At 43.4% G+C, this 20550-nt stretch overlaps 1 protein-coding gene across 1 annotated transcript in view; it reads right to left on the bottom strand.

The window, feature by feature from the left end:
• Nucleotides 1-966: 966 nt before the first annotated feature.
• LOC308092408 (PDZ domain-containing RING finger protein 4) overlaps nt 967-20550 on the bottom strand; it is a 173403-nt gene continuing 153819 nt past the window's right edge. Inside the window, exons 5-9 of the mRNA XM_080438277.1 lie at nt 19901-20002; nt 13841-13903; nt 12080-12181; nt 6970-7098; nt 967-4260 (exon numbers count right to left, since the gene is read on the bottom strand). Coding sequence (XP_080294403.1) covers nt 2803-4260; nt 6970-7098; nt 12080-12181; nt 13841-13903; nt 19901-20002 — 1854 coding nt within the window. The 3' untranslated portion in view covers nt 967-2802. The remainder of the gene's footprint in view (nt 4261-6969; nt 7099-12079; nt 12182-13840; nt 13904-19900; nt 20003-20550) is intronic.

Below are 20550 nucleotides of genomic sequence, written 5' to 3'. Positions count from 1 at the left end.
GGGTATATACTGATGACATCAGAGATCTCCACATATGGGCATAAAAGGGACATGGACTGACAGATACAGAGATCCGGTTGTCCAGAGCCTCAGATCCGACCACTATTATGGGACCGACAGACTTCAAACTCGGCGCGTGCAGCGGCAAGGACTCGAGGGAGGTGCCCACTGTCGAGTAGTTCGGATATCCAGTTGTCCAGAACCGCCGATCCAACCAATATTCCCATATATGGGCATTCCATATGGGCATATACTTATGACATCAGGGATCTCCATATATGGGCATAAAAGGGAAAAGGACTGACAGATACAGATATCTCCATGTAGGGGCACCAAAGGGACACAGACAGACGGGTACTCTGACAAAGATTCCAACACTATTGGTCGGATCAGCGGTGTGACTAGATGTTCGGGCCACTACGCGGCCCTCACATTTAGAGTTCGGGCCGCGTAGTGGCCCGAACATCTAGTTTTCAAAAATAGCGAAAGCTCACAAATGTTCGACATGTTGAAAGCTTGTAGATCAGCTATTTATGCTATTTTGGAAAGGTTTGGTACTTTTTCTCAAATTTTTGAAAGTTTTACTAATATTTTTTACAATTCACTGAATGGGAAAAAATCTTTCACACACTCAACACTTTGGAAATGATCCCAGAGTGCAACCTTTGTTTTTAAGTAAGACTTCTCTCCCATATATCCTATAGACGAATCCACAGACGCGCTGCCTGTAGCTGCCTGTAGGCGGCCATTGCTGCGGTGTCGCGTCCACAGAGCGTTGACACTGCAGCAATGGCTGCGCGCAGGGCAGCGCTCCGTGGATTCGTGTATAATATAGCCTGGTATGGCTGAATTGTCTGCATTGCGCCATGCTTGAACTACAGACTTGCCCAACTAGCACACACACTCTGAAATAAGACAGAGCATTATAACTCCCATACTGTATATCACATATGATTTAACACAGTCTTAAAAAAAACCAAAACAATAATTTATTGTCATTTCTTTTTCAATGATCACAATTATCACACATTTTACCTGGCTACAAATGTGCCAACTACGGATTACTTGAAAGAAGACCATTGGACATCGACTTTAAACAAATACAGGAATTGGTTTAAAATTTCAAATTTACAGTATTTTCCAGTAAAAAGTAGGCATTTGGAATGAGTACGCTGTACATGTAACTGTAATGTGTTGACAGGTGGCAACCCAGTGTCACAAATGGACTGCAAGCTATATGTTCTGAGTCCTGCTCAGCAGTGATCGTTTTTGAACACATGAGTTTGACATTAACATCATGAACCTAGCATCCCTATTCAGGGGGCGAACATTCGGCGAAAATTGACGATCTATAAGCTCACACCGCATTTTGTTGTGAGTTTATAGATTGACTATTTTCAGTGAAGAGATTTGGTGTAGTAGTTAAAAAAAAAAAAAAAGGAGCAGGCCAGGTATTAGCACTGATGGACTCTGCTCAACTTAGTATGTAGTGTTTAAGGGGTTAATGATGGTTCACATGTATCGGTAACAAAGTGTCTAATAATCTTTTCTGTTTCCAGATTTCAAATAGCAGATTATATGATTAAAGATTATATAGATTTATGGCTGAATTATAATCTCTCCATTCCACAGAACTAAAGATAGTTAATTTGTTCATGTGTGAAGTGAACCAGGTTGCCGCACAACCAGTGTTGCATGAATTCACTTCCAGCTTTTTAAGGCTATGTGTGGAGTTAAATTGTATGTGGAGAGTAAAACAAAAAAACATAAGTAAAAAATACTGGCTCGTAAAAGCTATGAGCAGGTCCATTTGGTGTGGAATATATGTATACATGGAGAAAGAAAAATTTAAAAAATAAATAAATGACTTACATTTTGTTTTTATTTGTTGACAGCTCAGATGTCTAGAGACTTGCTCTGTTAAAGGAGAGACAGACTTTGTCGACTTATTGAATGTTTATGATTTTCCAAATAAAATGACTTCATTGTCTTGTGTGAACCACAAAGTGAAGTGAATTCAGGAAGAAGATTGTAGTGTTTCGTTCAATTCATTAATTTCTTGGTCACTATAATTTTGAGTGCAGGAATACACTTGTTTTTACAATATTTGGTAGGACTATAACAAGAGGGTTACAAATTAGATGTTGAAATACATAAACATATCGTAATTACATTACCTCAACCGTGTCAGCATAGTATTTGAGTTAGAAAACAACTGCATTCAAAGGGTACGTTATTTAGGAATCATTAACATTCTACGAGTCAAAGACATTCTTTGTTATGCATCTTGCATTGTACTAAAAGTTGTACAGTACTGTGTCTGGAATGTGTGAATATTCATGAGGTTTTTGAAGTAAAACAGAATTGTTAATTACATAGGCAAGTAGGTCACGGGTGCATTTTGGATAAAACAATTTGTATACTCAAAAGAAAGCTCCCAACTCCTATCTGGGAACTCACACTGCTGCCTTGATTTGTACGGGTATAAAGGAAAAATATGAAAATAATCAATGGTCAAAAAGATAAACATCTACAGCATGAAATAAGAAAAATAAATGCATTGCATTGCTGTAATTCCATACAAAATTCTTTTCTGGGAGAGCGTGACATGAAAAACAATGCTGAAAAATAAAATTAAATGCCATGAAACCGCTGATAAATTCTTTACAAAAATGCTATTTGGGTTACAAAGTGTGAAAAATATTCCTTATGTTGTCCTCATAAAAATGCCACATTGAACGAGGCAAGTATATTATACCACATGGGGTAGATTGTGTGTGTTTGTTTTTGATCTCTTTTCTTTTATACAGTAGTGACTGATAGGAAGGCGTTGTGGACCTTGGCTCCCTCGGGGGCCTTGGTGCCGTGAGTCATCAGTTCCTGGATGGTCATCCAGTTGTCCAGGATCTTCTTGTTGCGTTTCTTCAGCATCTTCTTGTGGCTGAGCTCGATGATGCTGACCTCCTTCCGGCCCTCGCTGCTGCTCTGCTCCGTCTCCTTCAGGCTCTCCAGCCGGCTGCGCTGCATGAACTCCCGTCTCCTCTTCTGCTCCTTGGCCCGGACCAGGTGCTGCTTCCGCTCCTCCTTGCTCCAGTACCGGCCCATCTTCATCTCGCTCATGGCGTCGTCGTCCGTGGTCATCCCGCCGCTGCGCTCCTCCTTGATCTTTAGGGCGCGCTCCCGCAGGATCTTGTCCCTCACAGGCCTCTTGGTGATGTAGCGCGTGCCGTCGCTCCGGATCTTCACCTTCCACTCCATCTTGGGTTCGTCGGCCGGCCGCTGGGGCTCCTTGCAGACGCTGAGCAAGCTGAGCTGGCTCTGGGCGTACTCCACGGCCGAGCGCTGCTGGATCAGCTGCATGTAGCTCTGGTAGTGGCGGGCGTGGGCCGGGATGTTGGCTTGTCTCTGCTGGGAGCTGTGGGAGGGGGACAGGTAGGGGATCTGGGTGCCCAGCGGCTTCAATTTCCCTTTCCTCTCCTCTTCTGCTTGAGGCGTCTGGTCCGACTCGGAGTGGTTGCTGTGGTCGGGGCTGCTGCTCTTGCCTGTAACTGCAACCGTGTGTGTGTGTGTGGGGCTGGGACTAGGGCTGAGGCAGTATCCCGTGGCCAGGCTGCTGCACAGGTTCTTCTGATTGGTCAGACTCACCATCCTCTGGAGGGAATGCTCCGGGGAGCGATCCATGGCCAGAGGGGTGCTCCGCGAGCTTTCCGCCGTGTTATAGGCACTGGAGCTGTCCTTGTCCGATTTTTCCAGCCTGTCTGCCAACTTGCCCCTGGCGGGGTCGCCCCGGCGGAGGCTTTGGTCCTTGGCAGATGGCACGGAGCGGCCCTTGGAGGAGGGCGACTGTTGACCCTTGCGCATGTTGTGGGCCTGCATGATGTTCTGGCACTCCAGCTCGATGCTGCGCAGCTCCTCGTTGAGCATGCGCAGCTCGTGCTGGACGCCGCCCTGCTCCACAACGCTGCACTCGATGGTGCTGCGGCGGCTGTAGAAGAGGTCGTACTCGCCGCTGTTGCGGATCTGACACTTGAGCTCCAGGAGCTGCTGGAAGCGGTCGCCCTCCCTCTCCTCCTCTTCGTCGTCGTCCTCCTCCTCCAGCCGCGTGGAGCCCGCGGGGCGGTTGTTGTCTCTCAGGCACTGGGACAGACGCTTCTGGATGTGGGCCAGCATGTCGCGCTCCGAGCTCTCCCCTCTGCTCTTCACTGCTCTGTCCTTACCGTGAGCCAGTGTGGAACAGGTGGGTGCGTCATCCTCGGCTCTCTGAAATGAAACAAACACACACACACATGATGAAAACGCATTCTCCGTTTTTTTTACTTTCTGTAACTTTCTGGTCTTTTTTTTCCTCCTACGCATTAACCCATTCAATTCAGGAACGCATCTACAAATGAATAAAATAATGGTTTAAGTGGTTACACAGATGTGTTCCCGGTCTTAATGGGTTAAAATAGAACAAGGAGATTGGAGAACATAATGTCATCTCTATCTATGGAGGTTTAGCAATGGTGCTTCGCTATTCTGGATTATCCTCTAGGACTGTTCCTTCTGATGTGAGTCGTTCTGTTACGTTGGGGAGTGTTTCTTCTCCGCCATGTCTTTGAACTCCCATTTACATGGATTTTTATAGTATGCTAATCTCCCGGCAAAGCGGAATTTTAAATTATGATCATCAATGTTGTGGAATTTAAATGGCTCGTTAAGTCTCCTGCCATACATATTCATGGTGGTTATTTTGTATTCGTATTTCAAAGACCTTCTTGATTTTCCAAGTTTATTTTTGCATATCGTTGCTGTCTGGCAGAAACCAGCTAACTCCATTTTGATGCTTTTGCATTTTTTTTCCATAAATCAGGGCCACTGAACATCCTTTATGTCTGTGTGTTGGTAAAACAAATATTGAACCAATGAAAAGCATTAAAAAGCGCTTCTGACAAAACCAGCTAACTCCATTAGATCCTCAAACTTTCTGCTAAACTAGCTAACTCCACCGGAGTTAGCTGGTTTTGCTGACTCCAGGCTCCACCCCCTTTTGAACTCCAATCTCATTGTGAGCTTGAAGGTCCATTCAGCTGTTCTTATCAATGATGAACAAAACCTCTTAACTCCACTTTTTTTCATTTCCTGAAAAATGAACATTTTGGAGTTAGCTGGTTTCTGCCGGACAGCAGAGATATACTGTATACGTGTATATAAAGTCAGTTTGAGAGTTTGATCCCATCTCCAGTCTAGTTTCAGTGACTAACAGGTACATTGATTGTGAGAAGTGACCCATATTCAGTCAGTGCAACTCAATTATTAATGAAACTGAACACATGATGGAGAATTAATGTATATTATTATTTGAGGTTTATTATCAAGAGATATGTGTCTTTTAGCTCACTGGTTCCCAGCACGGGGTCCGGGACCCCCAGGGGTCCTTGAAGGGGTTCCAGGAGGTCCCCAGCTAAAAGATTGATAGTTAAGAACCAAATGGGACCCTTACAGGTCTGTAACTCCAAGAGTGTACAAATGAAACCAAACGGATCCTTACGCGGGTCTATTCTATGCTATTCTCAGAGTTACACTTGCACTGAGGATTTGACAGTGTAGATTGGGGTCCTGGAGATAAACGTAATAACAAATGGAGGTCCGTGGCTTAATGCATATCAAGCTGGGGGTCCTTGAAATGCAAAAGGTTGAGAATCCCTGTTTTAGCCCACACAGCACAAAGAGCACAGAAACAAGGTCATTGAGGATTGTTTAGCAGATCAGCGCAGTGTGGGCAGTGTTGTGTCCACCTGGCAGCCTCTCCTTTTATTTAACAAATGTTTAACAAGCGCTTTGGGAAACCAGTTGTTCCTGCTGTTGCTATGAGACTATTCAAAATCTATTTCCAGCAGGATGGCCTTTTACCATATTTAGCAAAAAAAATTATATATATATATTTTTTTAACGCCTACTTCACTGTGTGTGTGAGATACACTTTCAGTGTTCCCTCCATATAAATCAATGAGGGATAGAAGCTTTAGGCTGAGGAGGCTTCATTATTACTTTGTCACGTGACCCTTAATTTTGCTTGACAAAAATGACATATTTTCAAACAAAAAATACGTTGACATAATATTATGCCTTCAGCTGAAACGTCAGTATAATAAATTGGTATGCAGCAAGCCACGGTATAACAATGGGTCTCTCTACTCACAAAGCACTTATGCCTATTTAATGCAGGCTACAGACTTGATTAGGCTATAATGAATACAAATTGGGGTTTTCGGGGCAGGCACGATTGGGGACAACCTGCTCATAATTTGGGACTGTACAGAATGTTTCGTGACATCTGGTCACAAAACCTAGCTTTGGCATTGTTGACCTGGGATGGGGTGGGAGCAGTAACATTGGAAGCTTTCATTTTACAATGTTCTGCTCTGAATATAATTTGAAACACAAAAGAGACGTTGTTGTTGGGGTATTTGTCATGTCATGTATAAATTGCATGGGGCGGCAGTGGCTCAGGGGTAGAGTGGCCAGTAGAGCGGCCGGAGGGGAACCGCAAGGTTCCCAGTTAAATCCCGGGCTCCCCCAGAGTTAGGCTCTAAGTGTCCTCGAGCAAGACGCTGAACCCCTAATTGCTCCCGATGAGCAGGATGGTGCATGAATGTGCGTGTAAATGGGTGAATGTAATGCACAATCTATGTAAAGCGCTTTGGATAAAAGCGCTATATAAATGCACCATTTATTGCACATAGTATGTGAAACAATGTGGTGGCATCATTTTGTAGTCGCCCGTGCGGCAGGAACAGTCTGCCTATTAACAGTTTTCTTCACATAATTATGTTTGGTGCTTTCTTCTGTCACAATGCTAAATGCTAAGCTACTGCAACCTCGCTCCAGGTGTAAATGGTGTTCATGGTCACACTAGCTGCCAAGGTCACACAAATTAATTTCACTCTGCCAATGTGTGGGTGGAAACGAGGCTCCCAGGACTCCGACCTGTTGGTTCTCTTGCTCCTCCTGGAGGGCAGCCAGCTCCGTCTCCTCTCTCTGCTGCTCCTCCAGCATCTCCATCTTCAGCTGCTCCAGGAACTCACTGTGCTCGTCATCCAGCCAGGCCTCCTCCAGCTAGAGAGAGGGAGAGAGAGAGTATTGATTCAAATTAGGTCTGTATCTTTGATTGATTTGACTGATTGACGTTTGATTGGCGTTTTCATTGACAAAACGTCATGAACATAATGTCGCTGTCGCCTCGGGTAACCACTTTCACTTTAATAGTTTTGCAAAGATGGCATAAAATAGCAGATCTCCAAGCTCACCATGCATCGTGATGCGTTTTAGAGCTATTTCGGCTATTTTTTCCTACTTTTGTTACACTGTAGTATTTTTTTCCCTGTTTATTGCAGTTTTTTTTCCTCACAGAAGGTATTTTTCAAGAACAATAAAAACATAAATGAAAAGAGAAAAACTAAAAAACAAACCAAAAACATACATAACTAGAAAAAGTGCTCCTCGGAGCACAGGTCTCCGCCAGGTCAGGTAGGTTATTGTGGGCCAACAATGTTCGGAATTTGCCAATCAGGATGGAATATGAAAAATCGGACAGAACCATCTTGATCACTTGACTATAGAGATAATGGGTACCGATTTGCATGATGATTGGACAACATTTGTAGGAGTAATACAACAAAGAAAAGTTTTGAAAAAAGCGTCCTCCTGGTGGCGCTATAATAGGGCAATGTTAAAGGGTGGCATTTGTTCTTCAACTTAGTGCGAATGTGCTTGTAAAGTGTCACCTCAATCGGACGCTGCGTTCATGATTTGTGGCATTTTGTTCAAAACGGGCCACTTCTGCAAACTTTAGATGTTATTGTTAGCCAATCAGGATGAAATATGAAAAATCAAACAGTTCCATCTTGATCACATGACTATAGAGATCATGTGTACCGATTTGTGTGAAATTTGGATAAAATGTGAAGGCTTAATATCCAAAAATGTGTTTTACATAAGTCGGCCTCTTGGTGGCGCTATAAAAGGCAAATGTGAAAAATGCAGGGCGGATGTTTTTCCTTGGCCTCTAGGGAGTGTGCGTGAAAAGTTTCACGCAGATCGGTGCAGTTATAGTTAAAAACACAAATCAGCCTTTTATAGCGCCACCATGAGGCTGATGTGAAAAATGGCAGGTGGCATTTCTTCCTCGGCCTAGTGGAAATGTGTTGGAAGCTGCGTTCATGATTTGAGGCATTTTGTTCAAAACGGACCAATCCTGCAAATTTTGGAAGGCAACCTTAGCCAATGAGGATGGAATATGGGGAATGGGACAGATCCGTGTTGATCACATGACTATAGAGATACTGTGTACCGATTTGCATGACGTTTGGATAAAATCTGTAGGAGTAATGTAAAAAAATGGGTTTTGAACAAATCGGCCTCCAGGTGGCGCTATAACGGACCCATGTGAAAAATTTGAGGCAGAGGTTCTGAATTGGCATCCAGGGAGTGTGTGTGCACAGTTTCGGAGCGACCGGGCCAACGGTGCCGGAGATTTGGTGCTAACACACAGACAGGACACACGGACGGACACACGGACGGACGGACACACGGACGGACGGACAGGGGCGAAAACATACTCTCTCGCCATGCCTTTCGGCCTGGCGGAGACAACAAACTAACAACATACCTAACAAAACCAAACGATATGCAAGAACATACTGACACTGTAGTATGACAAAGTAGGGCATTCATTTACGAAAAAAAACATAAAAAGTCGAAATAATTATGTAGATTTGGCCTCGTTTCCGCCAAACAGCGATAATATATTTACATATCTGTCAAAAGGATAAAACAAACAAACAAAAAGCTTTACAGCTTATTTCCATTTCCAGGTTGAAAGTGGTTAGGCCATATCCACACGGAGACGTTTTAAAAAATGTCACAGAGTCGTTTTCAAAAAGTTTACCGTACACACGGAATCGTCTCAAGAAATGTGTGTGTCCACACGAAACCACTGAAAACGCCACAAACTGAAAACGCTGTAGTATATATGCCTGGCCTGTGGGTGGTGCTGTGGAGGAAAGTTACTAAGTACATTTACTCAAGTACTGTACTTAAGTACAATTGAGGTATTTTTCACTTTACTGGAGTATTTCCAAATTCCAATACTTTTACTTCTACTCCACTACATCTCAGAGGAAAATATTGTACTTTTACTCCACTACAATTATTTGAACGCTTTAGTTAATACTAGTGAGTTTGCAGATATAATCATGACATTATAAAACATTTATATTTATTTATTTGCCCTATTTTACAAAGACTATTTAAAAATAGCCGATCTACAAGCTCACAACGCGCATCGCGACGCATTGTGAGCTTGTAGATCAGCTATTTTCAAACATTTCAGTACTTTAAGTATATTTTGATGCCAATACTTTTGTACTTTTACTTTGATTGAACTCAAGTAACATTTTGAGCACAGGCCTTTTACTTGTAACAGAGTATTTTTATATTGTGGTATTGCTACTTTTACTTGCTTTTACTTTTACTTTACTAACATTGACAGCTACTCACAACGTCTCCTGAACGCACAGTCTGTGTAAAGTCTACAACACATACACACACAATGCGTGACAGAGACATACCATACAGAGAGAAGCTGAACGCAGATGCAAAGGCACGCTACCTGGAAAAAATGTCATTACATCTGTGCCCCAGATCATGTAATGACAGTGTGCCCAGTCAGAGTCACAATCATTCATTTCATAGACTGGTTCACCTGAACCGAAAATAAAATATAGTCATCTTGAGTACTGATTATTTATATATTATTATTTATATTATTAGCGAAGTATTATTATTATTATTATTATTATTATTATTATACTGTTCATTCATTAATCATTGAGCTAGTAAGTGAACGGAACGGAACCTGTGTTGCCAGATTTTGCGAGAAAAATAAGCAACCAGGTCTATGAAAACAAGCCCAGAAGAAGTGGCTTAGTGACATCAGCTACTTGAATGAAAATAGCCGATCTACAAGCTCACGTGAGCTTGTACATAGGCTATTTAAAAAAAACTCTTGCAATAAAATAAAGAATACTTGTTTTTTTTTTAAACATTCTAACAACACTAATGCTCTGGCACAGAACATTTTCATGAAAATATTTGAAAACCACTGGTTTAAAAAAAAAATTAAAAAAATTGGAAGCAAGCCTAAATAAGCAAGAACACTTTATAAATAAGCCACACAAAAAACGCAACCCGCAACTACCAATTTTACAAGCAACTTTACAGAAAAAGCCAGAAAAGTTCTGCCCAAAGTCGCTTATAATAAGCCGACATGGCAACGCTGATTCTCATCCAGACTCGGTCTCATCAATCAACACAACATGTTTATATTTTTATTGTGTGCTGTCATGCTTGTTTGAGCACAGGTAGAGAGCCTAAATGTGTTTGTTTCATTGTATTTAAGATATTCGATATAAATTCTTTTTTTTTAAATGCCAGATTTAGCTAATACGGCCGTAAACGTCCCATTCAAACTGCTAGCTTAGCCACTAGCGTCCTGGCTGAATTCAACCTGGTGTTTGTACTTTCTCTATTTACAACCCGTACATCTACATAAACGTTCAGATTTCAAATATAAAGTGCTTAACTCATGGCCATGGATGTTAAAATTCACTTCGAGTGGGTATAAGTACCCGTATCTTCCGTATTGTTCAATAAAAAGCATTTTAATCCGATCGGCAGCCATTTTCTCATAGAGTTATAATGTATTAGAGTGCAATACTCCTCCCAACCGGTAGGGTCGCGTAAATGAAAGTCAATGGAGAAAATTCGAAGTCAATGGCCACCAATCGGATTAAAATGATTTTTATTGAACAATACGGAAGATAGGTGTACTTATGCGGGCCCATACATAAGTGTAACATCCGTGGCCATGGGGTCAGCACTTTATATTAGAAATATGAACGTTTATGTAGATGAACGGGTTATAAATGGAGAAAGTGCAAACACCAGGTTGAAGTTCATCCATGATCGTCGTAACAGACGACCGTCATGTGATCCATGGTCAACAGCAAGGTTTGTTTTCATTCTTATAAGACCGCATGGCTCATTTGTATGCACGTGAATATACTGTACATTAAAAAGTAACTAAGCGGAAAGTAACTAAGTACATTTACTCCATGTCCACTCGTGGCTGTAAAAGCCCTATTGCGTTAAGTAGTACGAACGCAACGCTGACAGGGTCGGGGTGTTTGTTGTTGGGGGGGGCGGGCGGCGGCGCATGCAGGGTCGGGGGGGTCGGGGGGGGGGGGTTCGGGGGGCACGCATGCAGGGGGGGGGGGGGGTGCTCGGCGCATGCGGTTTTAAGCGAGAGGTGGAGCTATAGCGTCATCGGTTCAGGAAAGATGCGTATTGCCGTATTTGGTTGTACACACGGAGACGCAAGGGTGGCGTTTTCAGATTAATTCACTCTGGGACCCGTTTTCAAAAATAAGCGTATTGCAGACCTAAAACGCCGGCTCCGTGTGGCCAAAACGTGCAAACGATTAAAAACTTATGCGGCTTCACCTAAAATCGTATCCGTGTGGATGTGGCCTTAGACTTTAGATTTACTATGTGGAGACTTAATTTAATTACAAAGTATCTTCCATTGCCCCGGCTCCTCTGCGCTCCTCTGTGAGCGCGCTGAGCTCCTGCGACGACTCACCAGCATGGCCATGGGCCTGAACACACTCCACATTAGCATGCCATTAGCTTTTATGGTTTACCGTTGGAAGTCAATTACAGCAGCGCTACATAAAAATAAAACATGATGAGGTGTCCCAGTGCTGGCTACCACCACCACTGGGAGTAGAGGGGTGAATAGGAAGGTTGGCTACAGCACAACACCGATGTTTATTATGAGGCCATACACAGAGTAAGTGGTAGAGCCTCGGGGCTGTGAGAACAGTATGCTTTGTTTACCTAATTTGAGCCTACACTAACATGTCAGTAAGTTAACCTAATTGACCAAATTCAAATGGCTGCAATTTGCTTGCGTGTGCATTATGGCCAATGCCTCAAAGGTCTGCTTTGGGGGATTATATTGGATGGCGCAATTCACCTGCAATTCTGGTCTGGCAACGAGCAAGATGATGTTTCTGCAGTCTTCGTTGGAGAGTGCTGCCACGGCCTCCTGTCGGTCCTGCACATCCTGCCCGTTTATCTGAGGGAACCAATACAAACATGTATGATACACAATATAATGAGACAGACCCAAGTGTACACATTATGAGTTTGCTTGTTTGTTGGTAAAAAGCTGATTCTTTGAAAACGTATACACGCGCACACGCACACTCACACACAGTATAGTCTCACTCCCATAACAAAAGAATATAACGGTGCCACAATCAAAGTGGCACTACACAATAATCTCCCCTCCAGAGGCGAATGCCAGCAGTCTCTAGTTTATGGGGCCAGACGAGGCGTTGATTATGAATGGGACAGTGGCCAAGGGTTGGCGGAACTGTTGTGTTCACTAAAGTATCCGGCAGCATACATACATCTAGCGGCACAATTAACTGGCCGGTGACAGGGGGCGTCCATCTTTTTGTGGGTAGAGTAATGGCCCTGTCACTGTTGGATAATAGTGCCACGGTACTGGACCGCCTCGCAAACAACCCCCCATTCCTGGATCAAAACGCACACACACGCCGGCGTACAATTAGGCCAGCGAAGTGCATTATCTCTGACCAAACAGCAGTTACACATCCCTCCTCTCTCCCTGAAAAAATAATCACCAGCACAGAATATTCATCTCTGCCGCGTCTGTGCTTCACCTAACTCTGCAAAATGAACTCATTAAAGCATATATACAGCATAAACAGAAATGGGGGAAATTCTATTATGATGACACTCGGTTGCTAAAACATTCACCTTCTAGCGCAATAGGTACGGTAGCTCCCATTCATTAGCGCTGTCCCATTCCTACTGTAGCCTCCAAAATGACCTCTCTTGCACCAATTTCAACCATAACAGTAGAATTAGTGGCTGGGAATTTGGGCCGGGAAATATATCGATATTACATCGATATATTGTGATATGACACTAGATATAACATCTGAATATCGTAATACTGTATCATAAAATGGCAAAAGTGTTGTCGTTTTTTTAATACTTGGTCAAAATGGTCCAAAAATGTTTGTGAGTTTGCAGATAGATATTTTAGAAAGAAATATGATACTGACATGATACTGACATGCTACTGCCCATGATACTGACATGACACTGAAGAAAATATTATCATCACAATATGATCACAATATCGTTATCGAGGTATTTGGTAAAACGTATTGTGATATTTAATGTTGTCCATATCACCCAGCCCCACTCTGAAAGAATCACCCGTGCCCAAACAATAATCCCCCACTCAGCGTACCATGGCGGTGGTGTTGTGAGCTGCCTTTAGCCCACCACACACACACACACACACACACACACACACACACACACACACACACACACACACACACACACACACACACACACCAGGGTGCAGTAACATTCCTCTATGTCCCTTGCCCAAAGATGGAACTGGGGGCTAATAACATTCATCCCAGAGGGGTGTAAGGGAGCTGTGGTACAACTACAACTCTTAAAAGGCCCTGGTGGTGCTGAGTCTGTAAGTAAAACAGCCAGGGGGGGTGGGGGGTATCTCTCCCCCTCTAACCAGTTCCTTCTTTAATGTTCTGCCATTAAAAATGAATGGGCTCTCGTGCTGGGAGACAACTGTGGAGCACAACCAATAAAAGGCTTTTACATTGAATCTAAACGAGAGCTGGTAGAAAAGGAATGCTGATGAGGGCATTGTCCTTCAGTACTGCACCTGTAAAATGCGATCCCCCTCTCGGATGCGGCCATCCCTTGCGGCGATGCTGTTTGGGCCAATCTGTGTAAAAAGAGATTAGATTAGATAGTTTACTTGTTCACACATGATAAGAATGTTATTTAGATAGACATATTCAGCACTGTTTGCTTGTCTACATGTAGTGTGTTATTTAAAATAGCATGTTGCTTAGATGCTAGGTTTGATGTTCACCTGGCATCCTAGTTTCTTTGTATCATTTTCCTTACACTCTACTTATGAGACCAAAACCCTTTCCTTTGTTAGTCTGATCTTTTTTTTTTTTTGAGCTGTGCTGGAAAAGAGTGTCTACTAAATGCCTAAAATGCCTAAAAACTCTGTGTGGAGTTTGCATGTTCTCCCTGTGTCTCCTAGGGTAGTTAATACCCTCACAAAAACATGTAGTAATCCTGGTCGCTATACCGCCTCCCCCATGACAGCCAGGGCGCCTGATGCATGGAGGGGAAGTGAACTGGTTGGAATAACGTGTTCCTTCCACGCGCTACGTCCTACCGGGGAAACTCCCCCCTGTCAGGTGACAAGAAGGACAGTTGGCTCTCATGCATTGAAGGAGGCATGAGCTCGGCCCTGGGCTCCCTAGGCTGTGGGGGGAGTGTAGCGCCCAGGATCACTTTGAAAATTGTCACCGGGTGAAAAAAGGGTTACAAAATCGTGGGATAAAAAATTTAAGAAAAAAATAAATGCCTAAATTGTCAATTGTGAGAGATAGAGCAAACTGTAATGTCCCTGCTGGCTCACGGGAGCAGCATCAGGTGTCGCTTCAGAAAACAAAAGAATGTTAGAAGTGCCTGAAAATCTCTCAAATCCATTTTCAAGACATCCTTCTATCGCCCATGGAAGGATAGTCTAGACATAGTCTAGACTCATAATAACACGGCAACTTCCTTGAAAACCGGGCAGCAGTCTAAGTAGTTGACACCTGGTTTCCAGAGGAAGAGACCCTTGCTGTCAAAAACCATTATCGCAGCTGCCTGGTCAGTCACGTATCAAGGACACTTTCACCTGCTTTACTGGCTAATAGAAATCCACACCAAACCTGTCAGTACGTGTGTGTGAGCTAAAGTAGAGTAGAACTTGACCATGAGGCCCCTGCTCAGAAACCTTTAGCAGGTGATTTTTTCAGCCGACTTTAACCTGCAACCCACCTTCAGTCGCCGTATTCAATTAAACGTATTCAATTAAATTCAAATCACCCACAGTAAAAATGTTTCACCACCCCAAGAGCGTTTGGTTACAATAAAACTATATTAACCACAGCATATACTACACCATAAAGCCATATACCATACGACATTACACTGATTGATACAGCAGAAGCTTCTTATAGTATCTATAAATGGCGCTACAGCCCCTGATCGGAGACACACATGCCGCTTGTATAAATAATGCCAGTCGAGCGAGGGGGGCAGGACACTCTTTCATCGGCCAATCAATTGGCGACTGGGGCCATTCGTTTCACTCTGTCCAATCAGACGGGATCTCCGGAGATGGTTTGGCTCAACGGTGTTCCATCTTCATGATAGCGCATGCACGCCACGGAGGGAGAGCGCTCATTAAGGAGGAAGGTCAGCAGACTGGCCTGGGACTTCGTCTGGAGTGTTAGGGGACTAGATCAGCGGCGTCTGGTCTCAGCCACAACAAGGTTTCATTTTTTTTTATTGCAGCCACAACAATGGTTTTATGAAACAGATAAAGTGGGTGAGTGTCCTGTGTGGGTTTATGAGGAAAAACACACTAACTTTGTATAATCTAAAAAATTATAATAACTATAAAGGGACGCTCAGTAAAGCGCAAATCTCTGCCAGGAGGAATGCCCTACCTCCCTCCATCTTTCCGTTTGGCTTGTGATGACAATGTTTTGGTTTTGTGCGTGGGTATGAAAAGGCACAGAGGGGGGGACAGAGATCTAAGAAAGGACTGTCATTACATCATTACGGTGCAACTAGAATGACAGGCTAGGTATGGAGACACATCTTTGAACAGCGAACACGTCCAAACCGTAATGTGGCATGTTAGGACAAACATGACATTACAATTATCAATTCCTTGTGACAAACATGTTTGTACAGTATCACCAGATCAATCGAAGGTTGCGAATTGAAATGTAAGTGTGGGGTTTTCACAGCCCCACATGTAAGCTCTGTAATGTCATCGACATGACGGCTACACAAGTTCACAGTGAATTGTAGCTTACATGAAACTGAAAAGTAATGGCATGTAGGATGAGATGTACACAGCTATATCTGAAAGGAGCAGACCATGACAGCATAATGTCACGAATGAGACTTCAGACCTGTGTGTGTGTGTGTGTGTGTGTGTGTGTGTGTGTGTGTGTGTGTGTGTGTGTGTGTGTGTGTGTGTGTGTGTGTGTGTGTGTGTGTGTGTGTACACACTCTACATGAGAAGCATAGAAGCATTAATTTACAAAAATGACAGTTGTTGTTGACCCATTCAAAAAATATTCGAGAATTGAGGTCCTTGGCCTGCTCTTAGCGTCTATGCGCCATTAGCTACGGTCAGACACAAGCACACACACCCACACATATGAGCCATGCACGTATGAACGCACACATATGCACACACACACACACACACACACACACACACACACACACACACACACACATGGGTTGAAAACATTATCCCCTGGCAGAGATAATAATGATACATTAAAACTATGGCACTAGTAATTTGTTTAAAATGGTGGCATTTTAATTGCAGTATTTAATCATGCCATTTGGTGATGTAGCCTTCAGTGCAACACAACCACAGCATTATGAGTAAGAAGTGAGAACAGAACTGAACGCCTCAAGATCGAATAAGGTTGAGGAAACCAAAATAACACTGCTGTCGGTTTATCAGCTCATCATACTGTAAGCAGTTGAATCACACAAGCTTAAGGGAGGAGACAGGGAAATTCAGTTTGTTTTCATAATGACCTTGCGCTAGCTACTCTCTCTCTCTGTTTGTGTGATCTGGCGGCTTATGAAAGATCACAGTATACGAAACGCGTCCTCTGACACCGCTGGCAACACAGTGACATTCACACGCAGGCTCATCTGAATGCAGCTCGCTCCACTCGCCTTGTACTGTTTTTCACAGAGCCAGAACCCGAGGAGGCTGCCAGGAGCCACAAGAAAGAACGAAAGAAGGAGAGACCAGCACTGATCTGTATTCCGCACGGGTCAGGGAGCAGCACCTTGCGAGTTCTGAGACGACTTCAAACGAGCAGCGGAGAAACTTGTTGGGCGGAACGGGAGAATGGCATTTTTTTTTACATGCTGTCAACAAGTGGTATAACAGTGAGCCTCAACCTTTTTCATTTCAAAGACCCCCCCCCCCCCAATTTGATAGGCATTAGGCCACGGACCCCCATTTGGTAAGATATTTATCTCTGGGGCTTCAATCTAACATGATTTGGTCCAATATAATCTCTCAAGAACAGATTCCGAGCTGCGCTACTGCATCTGTCGGGAGGGCCATTCAGAACGTGTGAACATTGGCCTACAAGTGGGCGGGCCTTAGATCAGGAAGCAAGCCGCGGTTTACCCAATCAAATGTAGTGGGCGGGATTTACATCTGTGCGTTCGCTTTCTAATGTGTTTCCACTAGAAACTCGCGATCTATCAAATACTTCAAACAAATGTGCTGAAGAGGTTTTACATGTTCAATATTGTGTAATTGAGCAACTCTCGTAAGTACTGTACACTAGCAAAAAGCTCGTCGTCTATAACATCCATGTTCCGTGGGAGAAATGTTGTTAGTGTTCCGTGGGAGAAATGTCGCTAGTGGGAATGAAAAGATAGGCGCCCCACCGGAAGAGAAGGGCTGAGGGCAGACCAAACGGGCCAACATCCTGTTATCAACATTCTATTGGGCGGTCCCCCCAGAGTCAAATTCAAAGGAATAGGAAAAACAGCAGAGGGCGCCGTTCTTTTCTCTTTTTTTTTGACGATGGGTTCCCAGATTGGGTCCAATATGGTCATTTGGTCCAGAATTCCTATACTATCTATGTAGGCGACATGTACTGTAGGTATAGAGAGAATAGTGAAACGTGTACGTTCTCTAGATGTATTTAATTGTGCATTTAATAATGGTGAAGATTAACGATCAATAATTTAGCTGGGGACCCCCCAGGACCCCCTCAAGGACCCCTGGTGGGCCACGGACCACATGCTGACAAGGTTCTTTTGGCTGACAAATCCCTCTCCTGTTTTATATTTGTACCATATGGGCTGATGGATATCTTTTAAGTTAGTGTGATCACACACGTTGGAAAAATATTCAATAATCTCATTCACTCTTGATAAATAGGTTCAATTGTGAGATTATTTCTCCCCGACAGAAACTCGCTCTACTCACATGAATATTAGAGTCTACTATAAATTGAAAGAGAGAGTGGAATATTAAATGACACTTTTGATTTAGTACAGAAATTCGGCCCATTATAATCTAGCAAAAACTACTGTAGTCTTTTCTACAAAGCCCTTGTATGCAACGATATTTAAATGCAAAACTTCAAAGAGGCGAGAAATACACAGAAGCTTTCAAAGCACAGCTCTTTTTTTCCCAGATTATTTCCATTTCCTTTATTGAACTGCTATATCTTGCAGGGGACGATTAATGTTGCATGTTTGCCATAGCATCCCCAGGAGTCTGTGAAGAACAACAAACACTGGCTAGAGCAGTGGTTCTCAAACCTTTTCAGGCTGTGACCCCCCAAAATAATCATATGTGAACTGGGGACCCCCCAAAATAATCATACGTGAACTGGGGACCCTGCACCCTGACAAGCAATTGTAGGAGTTGAGGCATTAAATTTAGTTTGACTCGGTTCCACAGATAAATATTATGCAAATAGCAGATCCACAAGCTCACAACGCCGAGGCATTGTGAGCTTGTACATCGACTATTTTCACAATCTTTGCCTATTTGACAATTTGGCCAATGTTTGACCAGTTTTTATAGTATAGTTTGTTGATCACTATTGGTGCAGTAATGGTCTTGTTAACATTTTCTATTGAAAAAGGTCTTAAAAGTTCTTAAATTGTCACTTCACTGTCATGTGGGGAGTCCCCTAAAATCATGTGGGGACACCCCCTGGGGGTGCCTGGACCCCACATTGAGAACCAGTGTTCTAGATTATCCATTTACAAGCTTCTCTACAGCATGTGGTTCTCAAAGTGGGGTCTGGGGACAGCCAGGGGACCTAGTAGATTGTAGATCTGCTATTTTTCAAAAATCTTGAACATTAGTGAACATCTTTAACACAAATCTTTGCTTCTGGGGGTCCCTGGCACAACATATCTTCTTTTTCTTTTGTAAGATTTTTTTTTTGGCTTTTATGCCTTTATTGATAGGACAGTAGGCTGACAGGAAATGGGGAGAGAGATGGGGAGTGACACGCAGCAAAGGCCGTCTGGCTCGGGAGTCGAACCCACAACACGCCGTCAGGCTGGATTACCAGCCTAGGTGCCCAGACGGTTACGCCAACCGTCCGGGCCGGCACAACATATTTTCAGATTGGGGTCCGCGGACAAATATTTATCAATTTGGGGGTCCTTGACGTGAAAAGGTGTGAGAACCACTGCTCTACAGGAAAATAAAGTTGAACAAAAATACCTCAACAAGTCACTCTTCTAACTTGGACAAGGGAAACCAGTCCCTCGTCCCAGATGTGAGTCTAGCATCATAGCTGAGATGTATGTACTGTATGTAATTAAGTAACCACCTGGATTCAAACCCGGGTCTCCTGCATGGGAAATCCCCCCTGCCAAGGCAGATATTATTAGGCTTCTGGGGTTCAGGCATTGCTACTCTGCTACACACGCTTGACTATAGAGCATAAGGATTCACTTAACACCTTAAATGCCTCAAAATAACCTTTACTGAGATATATGAGCCAACCTTTTCAGATCTGGGGTCCCCAGCCAAATACATGGCATCAATTTAGGGGTCCGCCTTGACATGAAAAAGTTTGAGAACCACTGATGTAGATTGTAAGGTGTGTGATCTTCTCACCTCGCTGACATAGATGCATGCCACATCATCTTCCTCATCTGTCCTGTAGCAGAGCGTCAGCCCCAGCTTCTCCTGGCTGTTGAGTCGACACAGTTCCACCTCCTGCACAAAAACAAAAGATAACACAACGGTATAAGATTCATCTTAACCACTTGAACCCCAGCATCCATATTCTGGGCATGGTCTGGCAACATAAGACTGTGAAAACAAACCGACAAAACAACTTTCTTACGAAGAAAAATAAATAAACTATAATAAAAAAAAGAGTAAAAAGCTAAGCAAAACAAAACTCTTAAAATGAAAAGGTGAAAGGGAGATTGAAATTAGTAGAGACAAGGTTCTGATAAACAGACATGAACATTCTATGGTTAAATGAATGTGGGTGGGACAACTTTGGCGGAGGGTTTGGGGGTCCTCCCCGAGAAACATGTATTTCCTGTATTCTGATGCATTTTGCCAATGTAGATCTGCTATTTCTGGCAAAGAGATTGGTGTACACAGGAAAAAAAGAGTCAGAGTACAGTTGTGACTTGAGTCCGGTTCTCGAAGACAAGAGGGTTTAAGTGGGTAATACCTGCCACCACAGGGTCATTATCAGGAGATCCAGACAAATAAGGGAGGCCAGATGCACAGAACACACTGTTTAAAAG

This window comes from Gymnoscopelus braueri (assembly GCF_963280865.1).
Source record: "Gymnoscopelus braueri genome assembly, chromosome: 9".
Taxonomy (NCBI): domain Eukaryota; kingdom Metazoa; phylum Chordata; class Actinopteri; order Myctophiformes; family Myctophidae; genus Gymnoscopelus; species Gymnoscopelus braueri.
Note: the sequence above shows the minus strand (reverse complement) of the source record. Positions and strands in the feature narration are given on the sequence as shown.